General features: G+C 37.9%; 1 protein-coding gene across 11 annotated transcripts in view; it reads left to right on the forward strand.

Annotated features, from left to right (window-relative positions):
• ADAM32 (ADAM metallopeptidase domain 32) overlaps nt 1-20,394 on the forward strand; it is a 181,910-nt gene that overhangs the window by 16,998 nt on the left and 144,518 nt on the right. The window contains exon 3 of one of the 11 annotated variants that reach the window (XM_035270332.3): nt 1,944-2,059. The exons of the other annotated variants lie outside the window; for them this stretch is intronic. Within the exon in view, the coding sequence (XP_035126223.3) occupies nt 1,964-2,059 (96 nt within the window). The 5' untranslated portion in view covers nt 1,944-1,963. The remainder of the gene's footprint in view (nt 1-1,943; nt 2,060-20,394) is intronic. 11 annotated transcript variants of the gene reach the window in all.

Consider the following 20,394-nt stretch of genomic DNA (forward strand, 5'->3'; position numbering starts at 1 on the left):
GTAGAGGCTAGAAGACTGGTGAAGTGCATGCTAAGAAAAAGCCTAGATTGCCTTGAAGGAACTGTTGGTAGAAATATGGATGCTAAAGGCAATTCTAATGAGGGATCAAAAAGAAAAGACTTATACAGAAAACATTTATAGTCTTAGAAAATATACATATCATTAAACAGAATAGGACTGGTAGAAATATGAACATTAAAGGTGTTTTTGGATTGGGCACAGTGGCTCATACCTGTAATCCCAGCACTTTGGGAGGCTGAGGTGGGCAGATCACCTGAGGTCAGGAGTTTGAGACCAGCCTGACCAACATGATGAAACCCTGTCTCTACTAAAAATACAAAAATTAGCTGGCCATGGTGGCAGGCACCTGTAGTCCCAGCTACTCGGGAGGCTGAGGCAGTAGAATTGCTTGAACCCAGGAGGCAGAGATTGCAGTGAGCTAAGATCATGTCACTGCACTCTAGCCTAGGTGACAGCATGAGACTCTGTCTCAAAAAAAAAAAAAAGTGTTTCTGGTGAGGACACAGATGGAAATGAGAAATGTTATTGGAGACTGGAGGAAAGGAGGTTCTTGTTAAAAAGTGACAAAGAACTTGGCTGAATTATGTTTTAGTGTTTTGTAGAAGGTAGAAATTATGGGGACAACCTTGGATATTTAGCCATGGATATTTCTAAGCAAAATGCTGAAGATGTGGCCTGTTTTCTCATCACCGCTTATAGTAAAATGCAAAATGCAAGAGGAGAGAGGTAAATGAAAGGAATTATTAAGCAAAAAGGAAAGAGAACTTGAAGATTTGAGAAATTTTCAGGCTATTTTGCATTTTTAAAAATGAAAAATCATGTTTTGGAAAGAACACCAAAGATGTAGCTGGACAACGAGGCTATAAAGAGATTCCCTGTGATTTAATCTGCCATGTCAGCTGAAGCGAGGAACAGAGATGGGATTACATCAGCAGAAACACTGCCAGCTTGGACTGAAGGGAACAGAGAAAACTGGATTGAATGAAGGAAGGCTATTCAACTTCTGGGATTCTACAGGATAGGACAATAGAGTTGTCTGGCTTCAAACATGCATCATCCTTCAAGAAAAGAGGAGAATGACCCTGGAAGCAATTCAGAGATCATCAGGGCTGCCACTCCTGCTACAGGTCCAGTGGGCAAGGCTGCATTGTCTTTGGTTTCAGAGAGTAGGACCACCTCCTTGATTTCAGTAGGTTAGGATGTCACTGTTTATTACCTCAGGAACAAGGCTGTCACCCAGAGCTGTGGGGGCAAGACTGAGTTACAGAGCTGAGGGGATGGGGCCAGTTCCTAGGACCATGGGAGAGTTGCTGCCCAAGTGGGCCTAGCAGGGTAGAATATCCTGTCAAAGAAGTATTCTTCTACCTTAAGGTCTAATGGAATTTGTCTTGCTAGGTTTTGGACTTTGTTGGGATTGTCACCACTTACTTTCCTTTCTTTCTGGTTTCTCCTTGTTGGAATGGGAATAGCTATTCTATGCCTGTCCCACTATTGTATTTTGGAAGCACATAACTTGTCTGATCTCACAGGTTCACACCTGGAGAGGAATTTTGCCTCAGGATGAATCATAACTTGAATCTCACCCATACCTGAATTTGGTGACATTTAGATGAGATTTTGAACTTGGAATTGATGCTAGAATGACTTAAAGGCTTTGGGGCCTTTGGGATGGGATGAACATATTTTCCATGCAAGAAGGAAATGTATTGGGGGTACCATAGGAAATAATGTTATGAATTGAATTTTGCCCCCCACCACATCCATATGTTGAAAACCAAACCCCCAGTATGGAGATAGGACCTTTAAGGAGATAGAGTTAAATGTAATCATAGAGGTGTGACCTTAATCTGATTGAACTGGTGTCCTTATAAGAAGAGGAAGAGATATGAGAAGTCCTTCTCTCTCTCTCCCTGCATGCATAGAAAAAAGACCGTGTGAGAACATGGTGAGAAAAGAGATATGTGCAAGCCATAAAGAGAGGCCTCATTGGAAACCAACCTGCTGGCACATCGATCTTGGACTTCTAATATCCACAACTGTGAGAAAATAACAGTTCTGTTTTAATTTTTGTTTTGAGACAGAATCTTCCTCTGTTGCCTAGGCTGGAGTACAGTGGCGCTATCTTGGCTCACTGCAACCTCTGCCTCCCAGGTTCAAGCAATTCTCATGCATCAGTCTCCCAAGTAGCTGGAATTACAGGCATGTGCCACAATGCTTGGCTATTTTTTGATATGTTTTGGTAGAGACGGTGTTTTGCCATGTTGGCCAGGCTGGTCTCGAAATCCTTACCTCAAGTGATCTGCCTACCTTGGCTTTCTAAAGTGTTGGGATTACAGGCATGAGGCACCACACCTGGTCCTAAAATTTCTGTTGTTAATGTCACAGGCCTGTAGTATTTTGTGATGGCAACTTAAGCAGACTAATAGAAGCTCTTTACCTAACCCCAGCTCACAAAGATTTTCTTCTGTGTTTTCTACTAGCTCATGGGTCTGTGAGCCAACTTGAGTAAACTTTTGTATATGGTGTGAGGTCAGAATCTAAGTTCAGTTTTTTTTGGTTTACCTGTGGATCCAACTTTCCCACCATCGTTTGTAGAAAAGACTATATTTTCCCCACTGAATTGTTTTGGTACCTTTGTAGAACAAGTAAACAAAAATGTAAAGGTTTATTTCTGGACTTTTATGTCTTTGCCATTTATCTACTTGATTTTCCTTGCACCATGATCTCACTGCTTTGATTACTATGCATTTTAGGGCAATATTTGAAATTGGGTAGTATAAATCCTTCATTCTTTATTTATCTTTTCCAAAATTGCTTTGAATACTCTAAGTCCTTTTTATTTCCATACATATTTTTAGATCAACTTGTCCATTTTTACAAGAAAGACTGCTTGGATTTCGATAGAGATTTCATTTAATATGTATAGATTCATTTGGGGAGAATTGCTCTTTTTACAATATTGAGTGGTCTGATTCATGAACATATACAGTACCCCCATTTATTTAGATCTTTAATTTATTTTATTAAAGTCTGGTAATTTTCTGTCTTTTTTTTTTTCTTTTTTTTTTGAGATGGAGCCTCCCTCTGTCTCCTAGGCTGGAATGCAGTGACATGTCTTGGCTCATTGCAATCTCCACCTCTTGGGTTCAAGCAGTTCTCCTACCTCAGCCTCCCAAGTAGCTGGTATTACAGGTGCATACCATGATACCCAGCTAATTTTTGTATTTTTATTAGAGGTGGGGTTTTGCCATTTTGGCCAGGCTGGTCTCGATTTCCTGACCTCAGGTGGTCTACCCGCCTCGGCCTCCCCTTTGGGAGGGGATTACAAATACTGCGATTACAAGCATGAGCCACCTCACATGGTCTTCTTTTTTTAAAACATCTATTTTAAGTTCAGGGGTACATGTGCAGGGCATGCATTTGTTATATAGGTAAATGTGTGCCATGGTGTGTTGCTGCACATATCATCCCATCACCTAGGTATCAAACTCAGCATACATTGGCTATACTTCCTAATGCTTTCCCTCCCCCAGCCCTCTGACAGGGCCCAGTGTGTGTTGTTCCCCACTATGTGTCTACATGCTCTCATAATTCAGCTCCCACTTGTAAATGAGAATGTGTGGTGTTTAGTTTTCTGTTCCTGCATTAGTTGCTGAGGATAATGTATTCCAATTCTATCCATGTCGATCTTGTTCTTTTCTAGGCTGCATAGTATTCCATGGTAGAGATGTACTACATTTTCTTTATTTAGTCTATCATTGATGGGCATTTGGGTTGATTCTATGTCTTTGCTATTGTGAACAGTGCTGCAATAAACATACATGTGCATGTATCTTTATAATAGAATAATATATTCCTTTGGGTATATACCCAGTAATGAGATTGCAGGATCAAATGGTATTTCTGCCTCTAGGTCTTTGAGGAATTGCCACACTGTCTTCCACAATGTTTGAACTAATTTACTTTGCCCCCAACAGTGTAAAAGTGTTCCTTTTTCTATGCAAACATCACCATATCTGTTGTTTTTAATTATTGCCATTCTAACTGGTGTAAGATGGTATCTCATTGTGGTTGATTTTCATTTCTCAAACGATCAATGATGTTGAGTTTTTTCATATGTTTATTGGCCACATGCATATGTTCTTTTGAGAAGTGTCTATTCATGTTTTTTTGACTGCTTTTTAATAGGATTGTTTGTTTTTTCCTGTAATTTGTTCCTTGTAAACTCTGGATATTAGATGTTTGTCAGATTGCAAAATTTTTCTCCCATTCTGTAGGTTGTCTGTTCACTCTGATGATATTTTTGTTTGCCCTGCAGAAGCTTTTTAGTTTAATTAGATGCCACTTGTCAATTTTTATTGCAGTTTCTTTTGTTGTGTACATCATGAAATCTTTATCCATACCTCTGTCCTGAATGGTTTTGCCTAGATTTTCTTCTAGAGTTTTTATTGTTTTGGATTTTACATTTAAGTCTTTAACCCATCTTGAATTAATATTTGTATAGGGTGTAAAGAAGGGATCCAGTTTCAGTTTTTTCATATGGCTAACCAGTTGTCCCAGCACCACTTATTAAATAGGAAATCTTTTCCCCATTGCTTGTTTTTGTCAGGTTTGTCAAAGATCGGACGGTTGTAGACATGCAGTCTTATTTCTGAGTTCTCTATTCTGTTCCATTGGCCTATGTGTCTTTTTTTGTACCAGTAAACATGGTGTTTTGGTGACTGTAGCCTTGTAGTAGTTTGAGGTCAAATAGCATGATGCCTTCAGCTTTGTTCTTGCTCAGCTCTTGATCCAGAACTGAGTTCAGATCTTGGCTATTTGGGCTCTGTGGGCTCTTTTTTGGTTTCATATGAGTCTTAAAATAGATTTTTTTCTAATTCTGTGAAGAATGTCAGTGGTAGTTTAATAGAAATAATGTGGAAGCTATAAATTACTTTGGGCAGTATGGCCATTTTCATGATATTTATTCTTCCTATCCATGAGTATGGAATGTTTTTCCAGTTGTTTGTGTCCTCTGTTTTTTCTTTGAGCAGTGGTTTGTGGTTCTCCTAGAAGAGGTCCTTCACTTCCCTCACTAGCTGTATTCCTAGGTATTTTATACTTTTTGTAGCAATTGTGAATGGGAATTCATTCATGACTTGGTTCTCTGCTTGCCTGTTGTTGGTGTATAGGAATGCTAGTGATTTTTGCAAATTGATTTTGTATCCTGAGACTTTGCTGAAGTTGCTTATGAAATTAAGAAACTTTTGGGCTGAGAGGATGGGACTTTCTAGATATAGGATCATGTCATCTTGAAACAAAGACAATTTGACTTCCTCTCTTCCTACTTAACACCCTTTTTATTTCTTTCTCTTGCCTCATTTCCCTGGCCAGAACTTCCAAAACTATATTGAATAGGAGTGAGAGAGTGCATCTTTGTCATGTGTCAGTTTGCAATGGAAATGCTTCCAACTTTTGCCCATTAAGTATGATACTGACTGTGGGCTTGTCATATATGGCCCTTATTATTTTGATGTATGTTCCTTCAATACCTAGTTTACTGAGGGTTTTAACATAAAGGGCTATTGAATTTTATCAAAGGCCTTTTCTGCATCTATTGAGATAATTGTGGATTTTGTCTTTAATTCTGTTTATGTGATGACTCACTTACATTGATTTGAATATGTTCAACCAACCTTGCATCCTGGGGATGAAGCCTGCTTTATCATGGTGGGAAAGCTTTTGGATGTGTAGGTGGATTCAGTTTGCCAGTAGTTTATTGAGGATTTTTGTGCTGATGTTCATCAGGGATATTGGCCTGAAGTTTTCTCCTTTTCTTTTCTTTTTTCTTTTTTTTTTTTTTTTTTTTGTATTTCTGCCAGGTTTTGGTATCAGGATGATACTGGCCTCATAGAAGGAGTTAGGGGAGAGTCCCTTCTTTTCATCTGTTTAGAATAGTTTCAGTAGAAATGATACCAGGTCTTCTTTGCACCCCTGGTAGAATTCAGCTCTGATTCTGTCTGGTCCTGATGAGCTTTTTTTGGCTTGTTAGGCTATTTATTTCTGCCTTAATCAGAACTTGTTATTGGTCTATTCATTGATTCAATTTCTTCCTGGTTCAGTCTTGGGAGGGTATATGTGTCCAGGAATTTTTCCATTTCTTCTTGATTTTCTAGTTTATGTGCATAGAGGTGTTTATAGTATTCTCTGATGGTTGTTTGTATTTCTTTGGGGTCAGTAGTGATATCTCCCTTATCATTTCTGATTGTGTTTATTTGAATCTTCTCTCTTTTCTTCTTAATTAGTCCAGCTAGTGGACTATCTGTATTATTAATTTTTTCAAAAAAAAAACCAGCTTCTGGATTCATTGACTTTTTTTTGAAGTGTTTTTCATATCTCTCCTTCAGTTCTGCTCTGATCTTGGTTATTTCTTGTTTTCTGCTAGCTTTGGGGTTTGTTTTCTCTTAGTTCTATAGTTCTTTTAGTTGTGATGTTAGGTTGTTAACTTGAGCTCTTTCTAGCTTTTTGATGTGGGCATTTAGTGCTAATAAATTTCCCTCTTATCATTTTGCGTTAGCTGCATCCCAGAGGTTCTGGTATGCTGCCTCTTTGTTCTCATTAGTTTCAAATAACTTCTTGATTTCTGCTTTAATTTGATTATTTTCATAGCAGTTATTCAGGAACTGGTTGTTCAATGTTCATGTACTTGTCTGGTTTTGACTGAATTTCTTAATCTTGAGATTTCTGTAGATATCTATCAGATCTGCTTGATCCAGAATTTAGTTCAGGTCCCATATATCTTTGTTAATTTTCTGTGATCTTCAACCACATTCATATAGTTTTTAAACTAATCTTTTATCATTAAAAAGTCACTTATTTGAAACTTTAGAGTTGACAGATGATGTATGTATTAGTCTGGAAACTTACAAAATAATTTTAGTGGTGGTATTCATGTGTGGAGGGAAAACTGTGTAATTATCACATTTCAGGGAACATGATTTAACAATGAAGATTTTATATTATAGAGAAGTAAACGAGTGTAAGTATTTTAGCAATGCTATCTAAACTAGAATGACATTTATTCAGTATGATATTTTCTTTCCCTACTACATTCTAATTGTTTAAAAACTACCATGTGAAGATGATGACATTAAAACACTAAATCTGGCATCTCTTCTTTCTTACACAAAGTATCTTCTCTTATAAATGGGGTTATTTAATTAAGTATCCATCTTGGTGACACCAGTTATAATCAAAAGAGTTGATCTCTCTATTATTGACAATGGGGTGTTAAAGTCTCCCACTATTATTTTATGGGAGTCTAAGTCACTTCATAGGTCTCTAAGATCTTGCTTTCTAAATCTGGTTGTACCTGTATTGGGTGAATATATGTTGAGGATAATTAGCTCTTCTTGTTGAATTGAACCCTTTAGCATTATGTAACGCCCTTATTTTTCATTTTTGATCTTTGTTGGTTTATAGTCTGTTTTGTCAGAAACTAGGATTGTAACTGCTGCTCTTTTCTGTTTTCCATTTGCTTGATAAATTTTCCTCCATTTCTTTATTTTGAGCCTATATGTCTTTGCATTTGTGATAGGTCTCTTAAGGACAGCATACTGATAGATCTTGGCTCTTTATCCAGCTTGCCATTCTGTGTCTTCTAATTGGGGCATTTAGCCTATTCACATTTGATGTTAGTATTGTTATGTGTGAATTTGATTCTGTCATCATGATGCTAGCTGGTTATTTTGCAGACTTGTTTATGTTGTTGCTTCATAGTGTCACTAATTTGTATACTTCAGTGTTTTTGTAGTGGCTGGTAACTGTTTTTTTGTTTCCATATTTAGTGCTTCCTTCAGGAGTTTTTCTAACACAGGGCTGGTGGTAATGATTTCCCTCAGCATTTGCTTGTGTGGAAAGGATCTTATTTCTCCTTCACTTATGAAGCTTAGTTTGCCCAGATACGAAATTCTAGGTTGGCAATTCTTTTCCATAAGAATGTTGAATATTGGCCCCCAATCTCCCCTGTCTGGGAGTACTCCAATCTTTATCCTAGGAGTTCTCAGTTCTTCATCCTAGGGGTACTCAGTTCTTCATGTGGTAATTTTCAGTGTACAGGAGGATTTCTACATTTTTTGATAAATTTATCACCAAGTATTTTATTATTTTTCATGCTATTGTGAATTAAAATGCTCCTTTAATTTGATTTTTCGGATTGTTTCCAGTATATGGAAATACACATACAAATTAATTTTTGTTTATTAATCATGTTTCTTGCCATCTTGCCTAATTTGTTCATTAGCTATGTTTTTGTTTATTTGTTTTTTTTTGTGTGTGGATTCTTTGGGAGTTTCTACAAATGGGATCATGCCACTGCAAATATGGCATTATTCTGTTTTATGCCTTGTTCTTCCTTTTCTTTTTAGATGTCTTTAGTTTCTTATTTTTGCCTTATTGCAATGGCTAAAACAATGTTGAATAAAAGTGGCAAGAGGAGACATTTCTGCCTTGTTTCTGTCTTTGGGGGAAAGTACTCAGTCTTTTAACACTCAATTTGTTGTTAACTAGTAAGATTTTTGTAAAGGTCTTTATCATGTTCAAGGGGTTCCCTTCTATTCCAAATTTGTCGGATTTTACTGAGAATGTTTATTGGATTTTGTCAAATGCTTTTTCTGAATCTATTGTGATGATAATTTTTTTTTTGTCTTTTAGTTTTTTGATGTGGTGTGCTACATGAATTAATTTTTGGATGTTAAATTATTCTTACATTTCTGTGATAAATGGTATATAATTCTTTTTATATGTCACTGGAATTTGTCTGCTAATATTTCATTAGGGAGTTTTGTGTCTTTTTTCAAGAGGGCTATTGGTCTATAGTTTGTTTCTTGTAATGTCTAGATTTCGTTATTATATAATTGTATAACCAGCATAATTCTGACCTTGTAGAATACATTTAGAAATCTTTCTTCTCTATATTGAAAGAATTGTGAAGGATTAATATTATTTCTTTAAGCATTTGATAGGATTCACCATTGAATTCATCTACACCTTGGCCTTTCTTTTAGGGAAGATTTATAATTACTAGTGTCATCTTTGTTGCTGGTCTATTTGGATTTTATTCAGTTTTGGTAACTTCTTTCTTTTTATAAATTTATTCATTTTGTCTAAGTTATCCAATATGTTGGCATAAAATTGTACATCACATTTCTTGTTTTTTTTCTTTCTTTCCTTTTTTTTTGGGACAGAGTCTCACTTTGTCACCCAAATTAGAGTGCAATGGCATAATCTTGGCTAACTGCAACTCCTGCCTCTCAGGTTCAAGTGATTCTCCTGCCTCATCCTCCCAAGTAGCTGGGATTACAGGTGCCCACCACCATACTCAGCTAATTTTTGTACTTTTAGTAGAAATGGGGTTTCACCATGTTGACCAGGCTGGTTTTGAACTGCTGGCCTCAAGTGATCTGCCTGCCTACATTTTCTTACAATACTTTAAATTTCTAAGGGACAGTAGAGAAGTACCTTTTTATTTCTTATTTTGGTAATTTGTGTCTTTAATATTATTTTTCTTTTTTTTTTTTGAGACAGAGTCTCTTTCTGTTGCCAGGTGCCAGGCTGGAATGCAGTGGCGCAATCTCAGCTCACTGCAACCTCCGCCTCCGCGTTCAAGCAATTCTCCTGCCTCAGCCTCCCAGGTAGCTGGGACTACAGGCACATGCCACCATGCCCAGCTCATTTTTTTTTTTTTTGTATTTTTAGTAGAGACAGGGTTTCACCATGTTGGCCAGGATGATCTTGACCTCTTGACCTTGTGATCGGCCTGCCTCGGCCTCCCAAAGTGCTGGGATTACAGGCTTGAGCCACCGTGCCTGGCCTAATATTATTTTTCTTGGTCAGTTTAGTTAAGGGTTTGTCAATTTTGTTGATCTTTTCAAAGAATAATATTGTTTTATTGATTTTCTTTATTTTTCTGTTTTCATTTCATTTATTTCTGCTTTAAAATTTTTTATTATTTGTTTGTTTTTGTTTAGTTTGTATCGTTTTTTAAATGTCTTAAGGTGGAAATTTAAGTTATTAATTTGATACCTTCCTCTTCTTTTCTTTTCTTTCTACATAGTTACCTAAAGCCACACATTTCTCTACAAGCATTCCTTTAGCAGCATTCCATAAATTATGCTATGGTGTGGTTTTGCTTTCATTCAGTTAAAATATTTTCTAGTTTTCTTTGCATTGTTTTTGATTCATGCGTTATTTAGAAGGGTGTTTTTAAATTTTCAAATATTTGAGGATTTCCTAGATTTTTTTCTCGTGTTGATTTTAATTTAATTCAATTGAAGCAAAAATGTGCTTTTGTGATTTATTTTTTGAGACATTTTTGTGCTCTAGGAAAATGATCAATCATGGGGAATATTGATTATGCACTTGAAAGACTATGAATTCTGCAGTTGGTGGGTTAATAGTTAGCTTGTGTTGGCTAATAGTTTCATTTATCATGCCTGTAATCCCAGCACTTTGGAAGACTGAGGCAGGAGGATCTCTTGAGACCAGAAGTTTGAGACCAGCCTGGGCAACATAGTGAGACCTGTTCTCTCTCTATATGAAAAAAATAGCCAGCCATGTTTGCACACAATTGTAGTCTCAGCTATCTGGGAGGCTGAGGTGGGAGTATCACTTGAGTCCAGAAGGTAGAGGCTGCAGTGAGTTGATATTGTGCCACAGCACTACAGCTGGGGTGACAGAATGAGACTCTGTCAATAGTTTTATTTGAAGATTTTTTTTATGTGTTTGTTGATTTTTTGTCTAGTTTTTCTATCCATTATTGTGAGTGGAGTAGTTAAGTTTCCAAATATGATTATTGAATTGTCTATTTCTTCTTTCAGTTCCGTCAGTTGTTCTTTCATGTATTTTGAGGCTTGGTATTTAATGTGTGTGCACTTATAATTTTATGTCTTTGGGATATATTGATGATTTGCACTTATAATTTTTATGTCTTTAAGCTATATTGATGACTTACTTTTGTGAAATGCCCTTCTTTCTTTCTGATAATGTTTCTTGTCTTTAAGCCTCTATTGTCTGATATTATTATAACTTCTTTTTGTGGTTACTATTTGCAGCATATATATTTCCATTCTTTCATTTTCAACTTATTTGTGTGTTGAATCTAAGGTGTTTCTCTTGTAGACAGTACGTAATTGGAGGTTTTTTTTTAGAAAGAAAAAAAAGAATGAAAGAGAGAAAGAAAGAGGAAGAGAAAGAGGGAGAGAGAACGGGAGTGTTGCTTTAGAATGCAGTCTAAAAACGGGTATTGAAAACCTCTTTTATCCCAATAATTGTGCTTAACAATGGAGACAGGAAGGAATAAGGGAGGAAAATAACAAACAAGCAGCCAACCAATATTTCATTTAAACCTGTGAAATGCTATGCAATTACTGAGGAGTGATTTACTTCCAATTATGTAGTCACTTTTAGAGTAGGTGTGATGTGGTACTGATAAGAATGTATGTTTTGTGTATTTGGGGTGGGGAGTTCTATAAACGTTTATTAGGTTTACTTGTTCCTGTTCTGAGTCCAAGTCCTGGATATCCTTGTTAATTTTCTGTCTGGTTGATCTGACAATGTGGTGTTAAAGTCTCCCACTATTATTATGTGGGAGTCTAAGTCTCTTTGTAAGTCATTAAGAACTTGTCTTACGGATCTGGGTGCTCCCATATTGGGTGCATATATATTTAGGATCGTTAGCTGCTCTTGTTGCATTGATCCTTTTACCATTATGTAATGTCCTTCTTTGCCTCTTTTGATCTTTGTTGCTTTCAAGTCTTATTTTATCAGAGGCGAGAATTGCAACTCTTGCTTTTTATTTATTTATTTATTTTTGCTCTCCATTTGGTTGGTAAATCTTCCTCCATCCCTTTGTTTTGAGTCTTTGTGTATCCTTGCATATGAGATGAGTCTGGATGCAGCATACTGATGGGTTTTGACTTTTTATCCAATCTGCCTGTCTGTTTCTTTTGACTGGGGAATTTAGTCGATTTAAATTTAGGATTAATAATAATATATGTGAGTTTAATACTGCCGTTTAATGCTGGCTGGCTGTTTTGCCCATTAGTTGATGTAAATTCTTCATTATGTTGATGCTCTTTACTTTTTGGTATATTTTTGGAAAGGCTGATACTGGTTGTTACTTTCTATGTGTAGTGCTTCTTTCAGAAGCTCTTGTAAAGCAGGCCTGGTGGTGATGAAATCTCTAAGTACTTCCTTGTTCACAAAAGATTTTATTTTTCTTTTGCTTGTGAAGCTTAGTTTGGCTGGATATGAAATTCTGGGTTGAAAGTTCTTTTTTTTAAGGATGTTGAATATTGGACCCCACTCACTTCTGGCTTGTAGGGTGTCTGCTGAGAGATCTGCTGTGAGTCTGATAGGCTTCCCTTTGTGGGTAACCTGACCTTTCTCTCCGGCTGCCCTTAGCATTTTCTCCTTCATTTCAACCCTGGTGAATCTGACGATTATGTGCCTTGGGGTTGCTCTTCTTGAGGAATGTCTTTGTGGTGTTCTCTGTATTACCTGGAGTTGAATATTGTCATGCCTAGCTAGGTTAGGAAAGTTTTCCTGAATAATAACCTGAAAAGTATTTTCCAGCTTGGATTCATTGTCTTAATCACATTCAGGTACACCTATCAAATGTAGATTAGGTCTTTTCATATAGTCCCATATTTCTTGGAGACTTGGCTCATTCCTTTTTATCCTTTTTTCTCTAATCTTGTCTTCTTGTTTTATTTAATTGAGCTGGTCTTCGATCTCTGATATCCTTTCTTCTGCTCGATCAATTTGACTGCTAAAACTTGTGCATACTTCACGAAGTTCTCGTGTTGTGTTTTTCAGCTCCGTTAATTCACTTATATTCCTCTCTAAGTTGTCTATTCTCATTAGCATTTCGTCAAACCTTTTTTCAAAGTTCTTAGTTTCTTTGCATTGGTTTAGAACATATTCTTTTAGCACACAGAAGTTTCTTATTATCCACCTTCTGAAGTCTGATTCTGACAATTGATCACACTCATTCTCCATCAGGCCTTGTTCCTTTGCTGATGAGGGGCTATGATCCCCTGAAGGAGGAGACATTCTGATTTTGGATGTTTTCAGCCTTTTTGCACTGGTTTCTTCCCATCTTTGTGGATTTATCCACCTGTCGTCTTTCTAATTGCTGCTTTCAGATTGGGTCTCTGAGTGGATGTCCAGATTGTTGGTGGTGATGTTATTGCTGTGCTTGCTGTGAAACTCTCAACTGTCAGCGTTTCCAATTGCTGTTTTTTTGTGGGGGTGGGACGAGCCGAACCTGATCACCTGGCTCCCCGACTTGGAGTCCTCCTTTTTCTTTTCCTAATTGAATGGTCGGTTCTCTCCCAGTTGCCCCAGTTGCCCGCCGAAAAGGCACCGGGATCTATGCAATTTCCTGTGCGGCAACCATGCCAGCTGAAACAGTGGTGCTGAGATTTGTGGCACTTTTCTGCCCCAGAATCTCCCTATCTGGCTCCCGGCTTCAGTCCCCCTCCCAATCAGAATGGGTGACTCTACCTTCCCAGAGCTCCAAACGCCAAATAAAAGGGCACCCAGTCCCCCATACTCTGCACTGAGAACTGCTGCACCAGGACGCTGGCAAAACAGCTGTGCCGGCCAAAAGAGTCACGCTGGTGACCCATGGGGCTCCTTCGCCGGGAATCTCCTGATCCATAAGCAACAAAAATTCATCTGGAAGTCTGGCATCCACTCAGTCCCTGCGCCTTCACTGGGAGCTGCAACCCTGAGCTGCTGCTAGATGGCCATCTTGGATCTCTCTCCGAGGTTGTTTTTTAATACATTGTACCAATCTGTCTCTGCTTTTTGGTTTGGATTTCTAGATTATTTGCATCAAATGTAGATATTTATATGTTGGAATTTATACTCAACATTTTGCTATTTTTACTAATTTTCTTTATGGTGATCCAGTTATTATAATATATATCTTAACTATTACGGTTTACTTCAGATTAATACTTATTTCTGGTAAAATATAGAAACTTTTCTCCAATATAATGGAATTCTATCTTTCTTCTTTGTACTATTCTTGTCACATTATTAAATCTATATTTTTTAAAGCCAATTATATATCATTATAATTATTGCTTTTTTTTACAATGGTATATCTTTTAAAGACATTGAGAGGATAAATTAGAAATTAGAGATCCTGGAATGCTTATTTTTTTCTGTGTTTTGATATTTGTGTTCTTTTTATTTTTATATGTTTTAATTAATTTTTTTTCTCTGTTTTTCTAACTTGCTTTTCACATGTTCCTTTTTGCTGGATAAAATCTCATGTCTGAGGTTCACTGACCTACAGATATTCCAGCCTATTGCCGTTCTTGTTCTAACTTGAAAATATTAGTTACAAAATCAAAGACAGTATTAAATTTTGTTCAATAACCTTCTGTTTAAAATATAGGGAACAGGCAATAAATCTTAGGAGGATTTTTAAGAAAATGGCTAAATAATTTTTACGTCGGACAGAGAAAACCTTACTGATATAGACTATCTTCTTATCCCAATGATGCCACCTAAATAGGTATTTTAGCACAGCACATGCCCTATTCATTCATAAGAGGTACAATTTAGTTATAGGTAGATATTTTTTTAATTTTTTATTGGATTTTAGGTTTTGGGGTACATGAGCAGAGCATGCAAGACAGTTGCGTAGGTACGCACATGGCAGTGTGCTTTCCTTTGCTTCTCCCCTTCACCCACATTTGGCAATTCTCCCCAGGCTATCCCTCCCCACCTCCCCCTCCCACTGGCCCTCCCCTTTTCCCCCAATAGACCCCAGTGTTTAGTACTCCCCTTTCTGTGTCCATGTGTTCTCATTTTTCATCACCCGCCTATGAGTGAGAATATGCGGTGTTTCATTTTCTGTTCTTGTGTCAATTTGCTGAGAATGATGTTCTCCAGATTCATCCATGTCCCTACAAACAACACAAACTCATCATTTCTGATTGCTGCATAATATTCCATGGTGTATATGTGCCACATTTTTCCAATCCAGTCTATTATCAATGGGCATTTGGGTTGATTCCAGGTCTCTGCTATTGTAAACAGTGCTGCAATGAACATTCGTGTGCATGTGTCCTTATAGTAGATCGATTTATAGTCTTTTGGATATATACCCAGTAATGGGATTGCTGGGTCAAATGGAATTTCTATTTCTAAGGCCTTGAGGAATCGCCACACTGTCTTCCACAATGGTTGAATTAATTTACACTCCCACAACAGTGTAAAAGTGTTCCTTTTTCTCCACATCCTCTCCAGCATCTGTTGTCTCCAGATTTTTTAATGATCGCCATTCTAACTGGCGTGAGATGGTATCTCAATGTGGTTTTGATTTGCATCTCTCTGATGACCAGTGCCGATGAGCATTTTTTCATACGATTGTTGGCCTCATATATGTCTTCTTTTGTAAAGTGTCTGTTCATATCCTTTGCCCACTTTTGAATGGGCTTGTTTGTTTTTTTCCTGTAAATCTGTTTGAGTTCTTTGTAAATTCTGGATATCAGCCCTTTGTCAGATGGGTAAACTGCAAAAATTTTTTCCCATTCTGTTGGTTGCCGATTCACTCTAGTGACTGTTTCTTTTGCCATGCAGAAGCTGTGGAGTTTGATTAGGTCCCATTTGTCTATTTTGGCTTTTGTTGCCAATGCTTTTGGTGTTTTGTTCATGAAGTCCTTGCCTACTCCTATGTCCTGGATAGTTTTGCCTAGATTTCCTTCTAGGGTTTTTATCGTGCCAGGTCTTATATTTAAGTCTTTAATCCATCTGGAGTTAATTTGAGTGTAAGGTGTCAGGAAGGGGTCCAGTTTCTGCTTTCTGCACATGGCTAGCCAGTTTTGCCAACGCCATTTGTTAAACAGGGAATCCTTTCCCATTGCTTGTTTTTGTCAGGTTTATCAAAGATTGTATAGTTGTAGATATGTTGTGTTGCCTCCGGTGTCTCTGTTTTGTTCCACTGGTCTATATCTCTGTTTTGGTATCAGTGCCATGCTGTTTTGATTACTGTAGCCTTGTAGTATAGTTTGAAATCCGGTAGTGTGATGCCCCCCGCTGTGTTCTTTTTGCTTAGAATTGACTTGGCTATGCGGGCTCTCTTTTGGTTCCATATGAAGTTCATGGTGGTTTTTTCCAGTTCTGTGAAGAAAGTCAATGGTAGCTTGATGGGGATAGCGTTGATTCTGTAAATTACTTTGGGCAGTATAGCCATTTTCACGATATTAATTCTTCCTAACCATGAACAAGGAATGTTTCTCCATCTGTTTGTGTCCTCTCTGATTTCATTGAGCAGTGGTTTGTAGTTCTCCTTGAAGAGGTCCTTTACGTTCCTAGTTAGTTGTATTCCTAGGTATTTTATTCTTTTTGTAGCAATTGTGAATGTCAGTTTGTTCTTGATTTGGCTTTCTTTAAGTCTGTTATTGGTGTAGACGAATGCTTGTGATTTTTGCACATTGATTTTATATCCTGAGACTTTGCTGAAGTTGCTTATCAGTTTCAGGAGTTTTTGGGCTGAGGCGATGGGGTCTTCTAGGTATACTATCATGTCGTCTGCAAATAGAGACAATTTGGCTTCCACCTTTCCTATTTGAATACCCTTTATTTCTTTTTCTTGCCTGATTGCTCTGGCTAGAACTTCCAGTACTATATTGAATAGGAGTGGTGAAAGAGGGCATCCTTGTCTAGTGCCGGATTTCAAAGGGAATGCTTCCAGTTTTTGCCCATTCAGTATGATATTGGCTGTTGGTTTGTCATAAATAGCTTTTATTACTTTGAGATACGTTCCATCGATACCGAGTTTATTGAGGGTTTTTAGCATAAAGGGCTGTGGAATTTTGTCAAATGCCTTCTCTGCATCAATTGAGATAATCATGTGGTTTTTGTTTTTGGTTCTGTTTATGTGGTGAATTACGTTGATAGACTTGCGTATGTTGAACCAGCCTTGCATCCCCGGGATGAATCCTACTTGATCATGATGAATAAGTTTTTTGATTTGCTGTTTCAATCGGCTTACCAATATTTTACTGAAGATTTTTGCATCTATGTTCATCATGGATATTGGCCTGAAGTTTTCTTTTCTCGTTGGGTCTCTGCCGGGTTTTGATATCAGAATTATGTTGGTCTCGTAAAATGATTTGGGAAGGCTTCCCTCTTTTTGGATTGTTTGAAATAGTTTTAGAAGGAATGGTACCAGCTCCTCTTTGTGTGTCTGGTAGAATTCAGCTGTGAATCCGTCTGGACCTGGGCTTTTTTTGAGTGGTAGGCTCTTAATTGCTGCCTCGACTTCTGACCTTGTTATTGGTCTATTCATAGTTTCAGCTTTCTCCTGGTTTAGGCTTGGGAGGACACAGGAGTCCAGGAATTTATCCATTTTTTCCAGGTTTGCTAGTTTATGTGCATAGAGTTGTTTGTAATATTCTCTGATGATGGTTTGAATTTCTGTGGAATCTGTGGTGATTTCCCCTTTATCATTTTTTATTGCATCTATTTAGTTGTTCTCTCTTTTCTTTTTAATCAATCTGGCTAGTGGTCTATTTTGTTGATCTTTTCAAAAAACCAGCTCTTGGATTTATTGATTTTTTGAAGGGGTTTTCCTGTCTCAATCTCCTTCAGTTCAGCTCTGATCTTAGTTATTTCTTGTCTTCTGCTGGGTTTTGAGTATTTTTGATCTTGCTCCTCTAGTTCTTTCAATTTTGATGATAGGGTGTCAATTTTGGATCTCTCCATTCTCCTCATATGGGCACTTATTGCTATATACTTTCCTCTAGAGACTGCTTTAAATGTGTCCCAGAGATAATGGTATGTTGTGTCTTCGTTCTCATTGGTTTCGAAGAACTTCTTTATTTCTGTCTTCATTTCATTGTTTACCCAGTCAACATTCAAGAGCCAGTTGTTCAGTTTCCATGAAGTTGTGCGGTTCTGGGTTGGTTTCTGTATTCTGAGTTCTGACTTGATTGCACTATGGTCTGAGAGGCTGTTTGTTATGATTTCAGTTGTTTTGCATTTGTTGAGCAGTGCTTTACTTCCAATTATGTGGTCAATTTTAGAGTAGGTGTGATGTGGTGCTGAGAAGAATGTGTATTCTGTGGATTTGGGGTGGAGAGTTCTGTAAATGTCTATCAGATTTGCTTGCTCCAGGTCTGAGTTCAAGCCCTGGATATCCTTGTTGATTTTCTGTCTGGTTGATCTGTCTAATATTGACAGTGGAGTGTTAAAGTCTCCCACTATTATTGTGTGGGAGTCTAAGTCTCTTTGTAAGTCATTAAGAACTTGCCTTATGTATCTGGGTTCTCCTGTATTGGATCCATATACATTTAGGATTGTTAGCTCTTCTTGTTGTATCTATCCTTTTACCATTATGTAATGGCCTTCTTTGTCTCTTTTGATCTTTGTTGCTTTAAAGTCTATTTTATCAGAGATGAGAATTGCAACTCCTGCTTTTTTTTGCTCTCCATTTGCTTGGTAAATCTTCCTCCATCCCTTTATTTTGAGCCTTTGTGTATCCTTACATGTGAGATGGGTTTCCTGGATACAGCACACTGATGGGTTTTGGATTTTTATCCAATTTGCCAGTCTGTGTCTTTTGATTGGTGCATTTAGTCCATTTACATTTAGGGTTAATATTGTTATGTGTGAATTTGATACTGCCATTTTGATGCTAAGTGGCTGTTTTGCCTGTTAGTTGTTGTAGGTTCTTCATTATGTTGATGCTCTTTAGCATTTAGTTTGATTTTGGAATGGCTGGTACTGGTTGTTCCTTTCTATGTGTAGTGCCTCTTTTAGGAGCTCTTGTAAAGCAGGCCTGGTGGTGACAAAATCTCTTAGTACTTGCTTGTTCGCAAAGGAGTATATTTTTCCTTCACTTCTGAAGCTCAGTTTGGCTGGATATGAAATTCTGGGTTGAAAGTTCTTTTCTTTAAGAATGTTGAATATTGGCCCCCACTCTCTTCTGGCTTGTAGGGTTTCTGCCGAGAGATCTGCTGTGAGTCTGATGGGCTTCCCTTTGTGGGTGACCCGACCTTTCTCTCTGGCTGCCTTTAGTATTTTCTTCTTTATTTCAACCTTGTTGAATCTGACGATTATGTGCCTTGGGGTTGCTCTTCTTGCGGAATATCTTTGTGGTGTTCTCTGTATTTCCTGTATTTGAGTGTTGGCCTGTCTTGCTAGGTGGGGGAAATTTTCCTGGATGATGTCCTGAAGAGTATTTTCCAGCTTGGATTCATTCTCTTCGTCTCCTTCTGGTACACCTATCAAACGTAGGTTAGGTCTTTTCACATAGTCCCACATTTCTTGGAGACTTTGTTCATTCCTTTTTGCGCTTTTTTCTCTAATCTTGGTTTCTCATTTTATTTCATTGAGTTGGTCTTCGACTTCAGATATTCTTTCTTCTGCTTGGTCAATTCGGCTATTGAAACTTGTGCATGCTTCACAAAGTTCTGGTATTGTGTTTTTCAGCTCCTTTAATTCATTCATATTCCTCTCTAAGTTATCCATTCTTGTTATCATTTCCTCATATCTTTTTTCAAGTTCCTTAGTTTCTTTGCATTGATTTAAACATGTTCTTTTCGCTCACAAAAGTTTCTCATTATCCACCTTCTGAAATCTCATTCTGTCATTTCGTCACAGTCATTCTCCGTCCAGCTTTGTTCCCTTGCTGGTGAGGAGTTTTGGTTCTTTCTGGGAGGTCAGGTGTTCTGGTTTCGGGTGTTTTCCTCCTTTTTTCACTGGTTTCTTCCCATCTTTGTGGATTTATCTGCTTGTCGTCTGCGTAGTTGCTGACTTTTCGATTGGGTCTCTGAGTGGACACCCAGATTGTTGATGATGAAGTATTTCTGTTACTTGGTTTTCCTTCTACCAGTCTAGCCCCTTCACTGTATGACTGCTGAGTTCCACTCCAGGCCCTGCTTGTCTGTGGTGCAATTCTAGCAGCTGTGGCACAGTGAGGGATGCTACCAGTTTCTTTTTCTGCTATCTTTGTCCCAGGTTGATGCCTGCCAAATGTCAGTCTTTTCGATATAGAGGGGTCAGGGAGCTGTTTGAGGAGACAGTCTGTACTTTTTTGGAGCTCAATTGCTGAGCTGTGAGCTCTGTTGTTCATTCAGGGCTGTTAGGCTGCTATGTTTGATTCTGCTGCAACAGAGCTCATTGAAAAAACCATTTTTTTCTCAAATGCTCTGTGTTGGGGGGTTCGGGCTTTATTTTTGGATGTTCGTTGAGGTGTCCTCTTCAGCTAGGAGGCAGACTAGCCAGTGTTTGCCTGCCGAGGCTTCGCCTGCTGTTGTGAGGCTTGCCCTGTTGGGGCAGGCTCTGCTGTTCTGCTGTGGTCTCCACAAC

Source organism: Callithrix jacchus, chromosome 13 (genome assembly GCF_049354715.1).
Source record: "Callithrix jacchus isolate 240 chromosome 13, calJac240_pri, whole genome shotgun sequence".
In the NCBI taxonomy this organism is placed as follows: domain Eukaryota; kingdom Metazoa; phylum Chordata; class Mammalia; order Primates; family Cebidae; genus Callithrix; species Callithrix jacchus.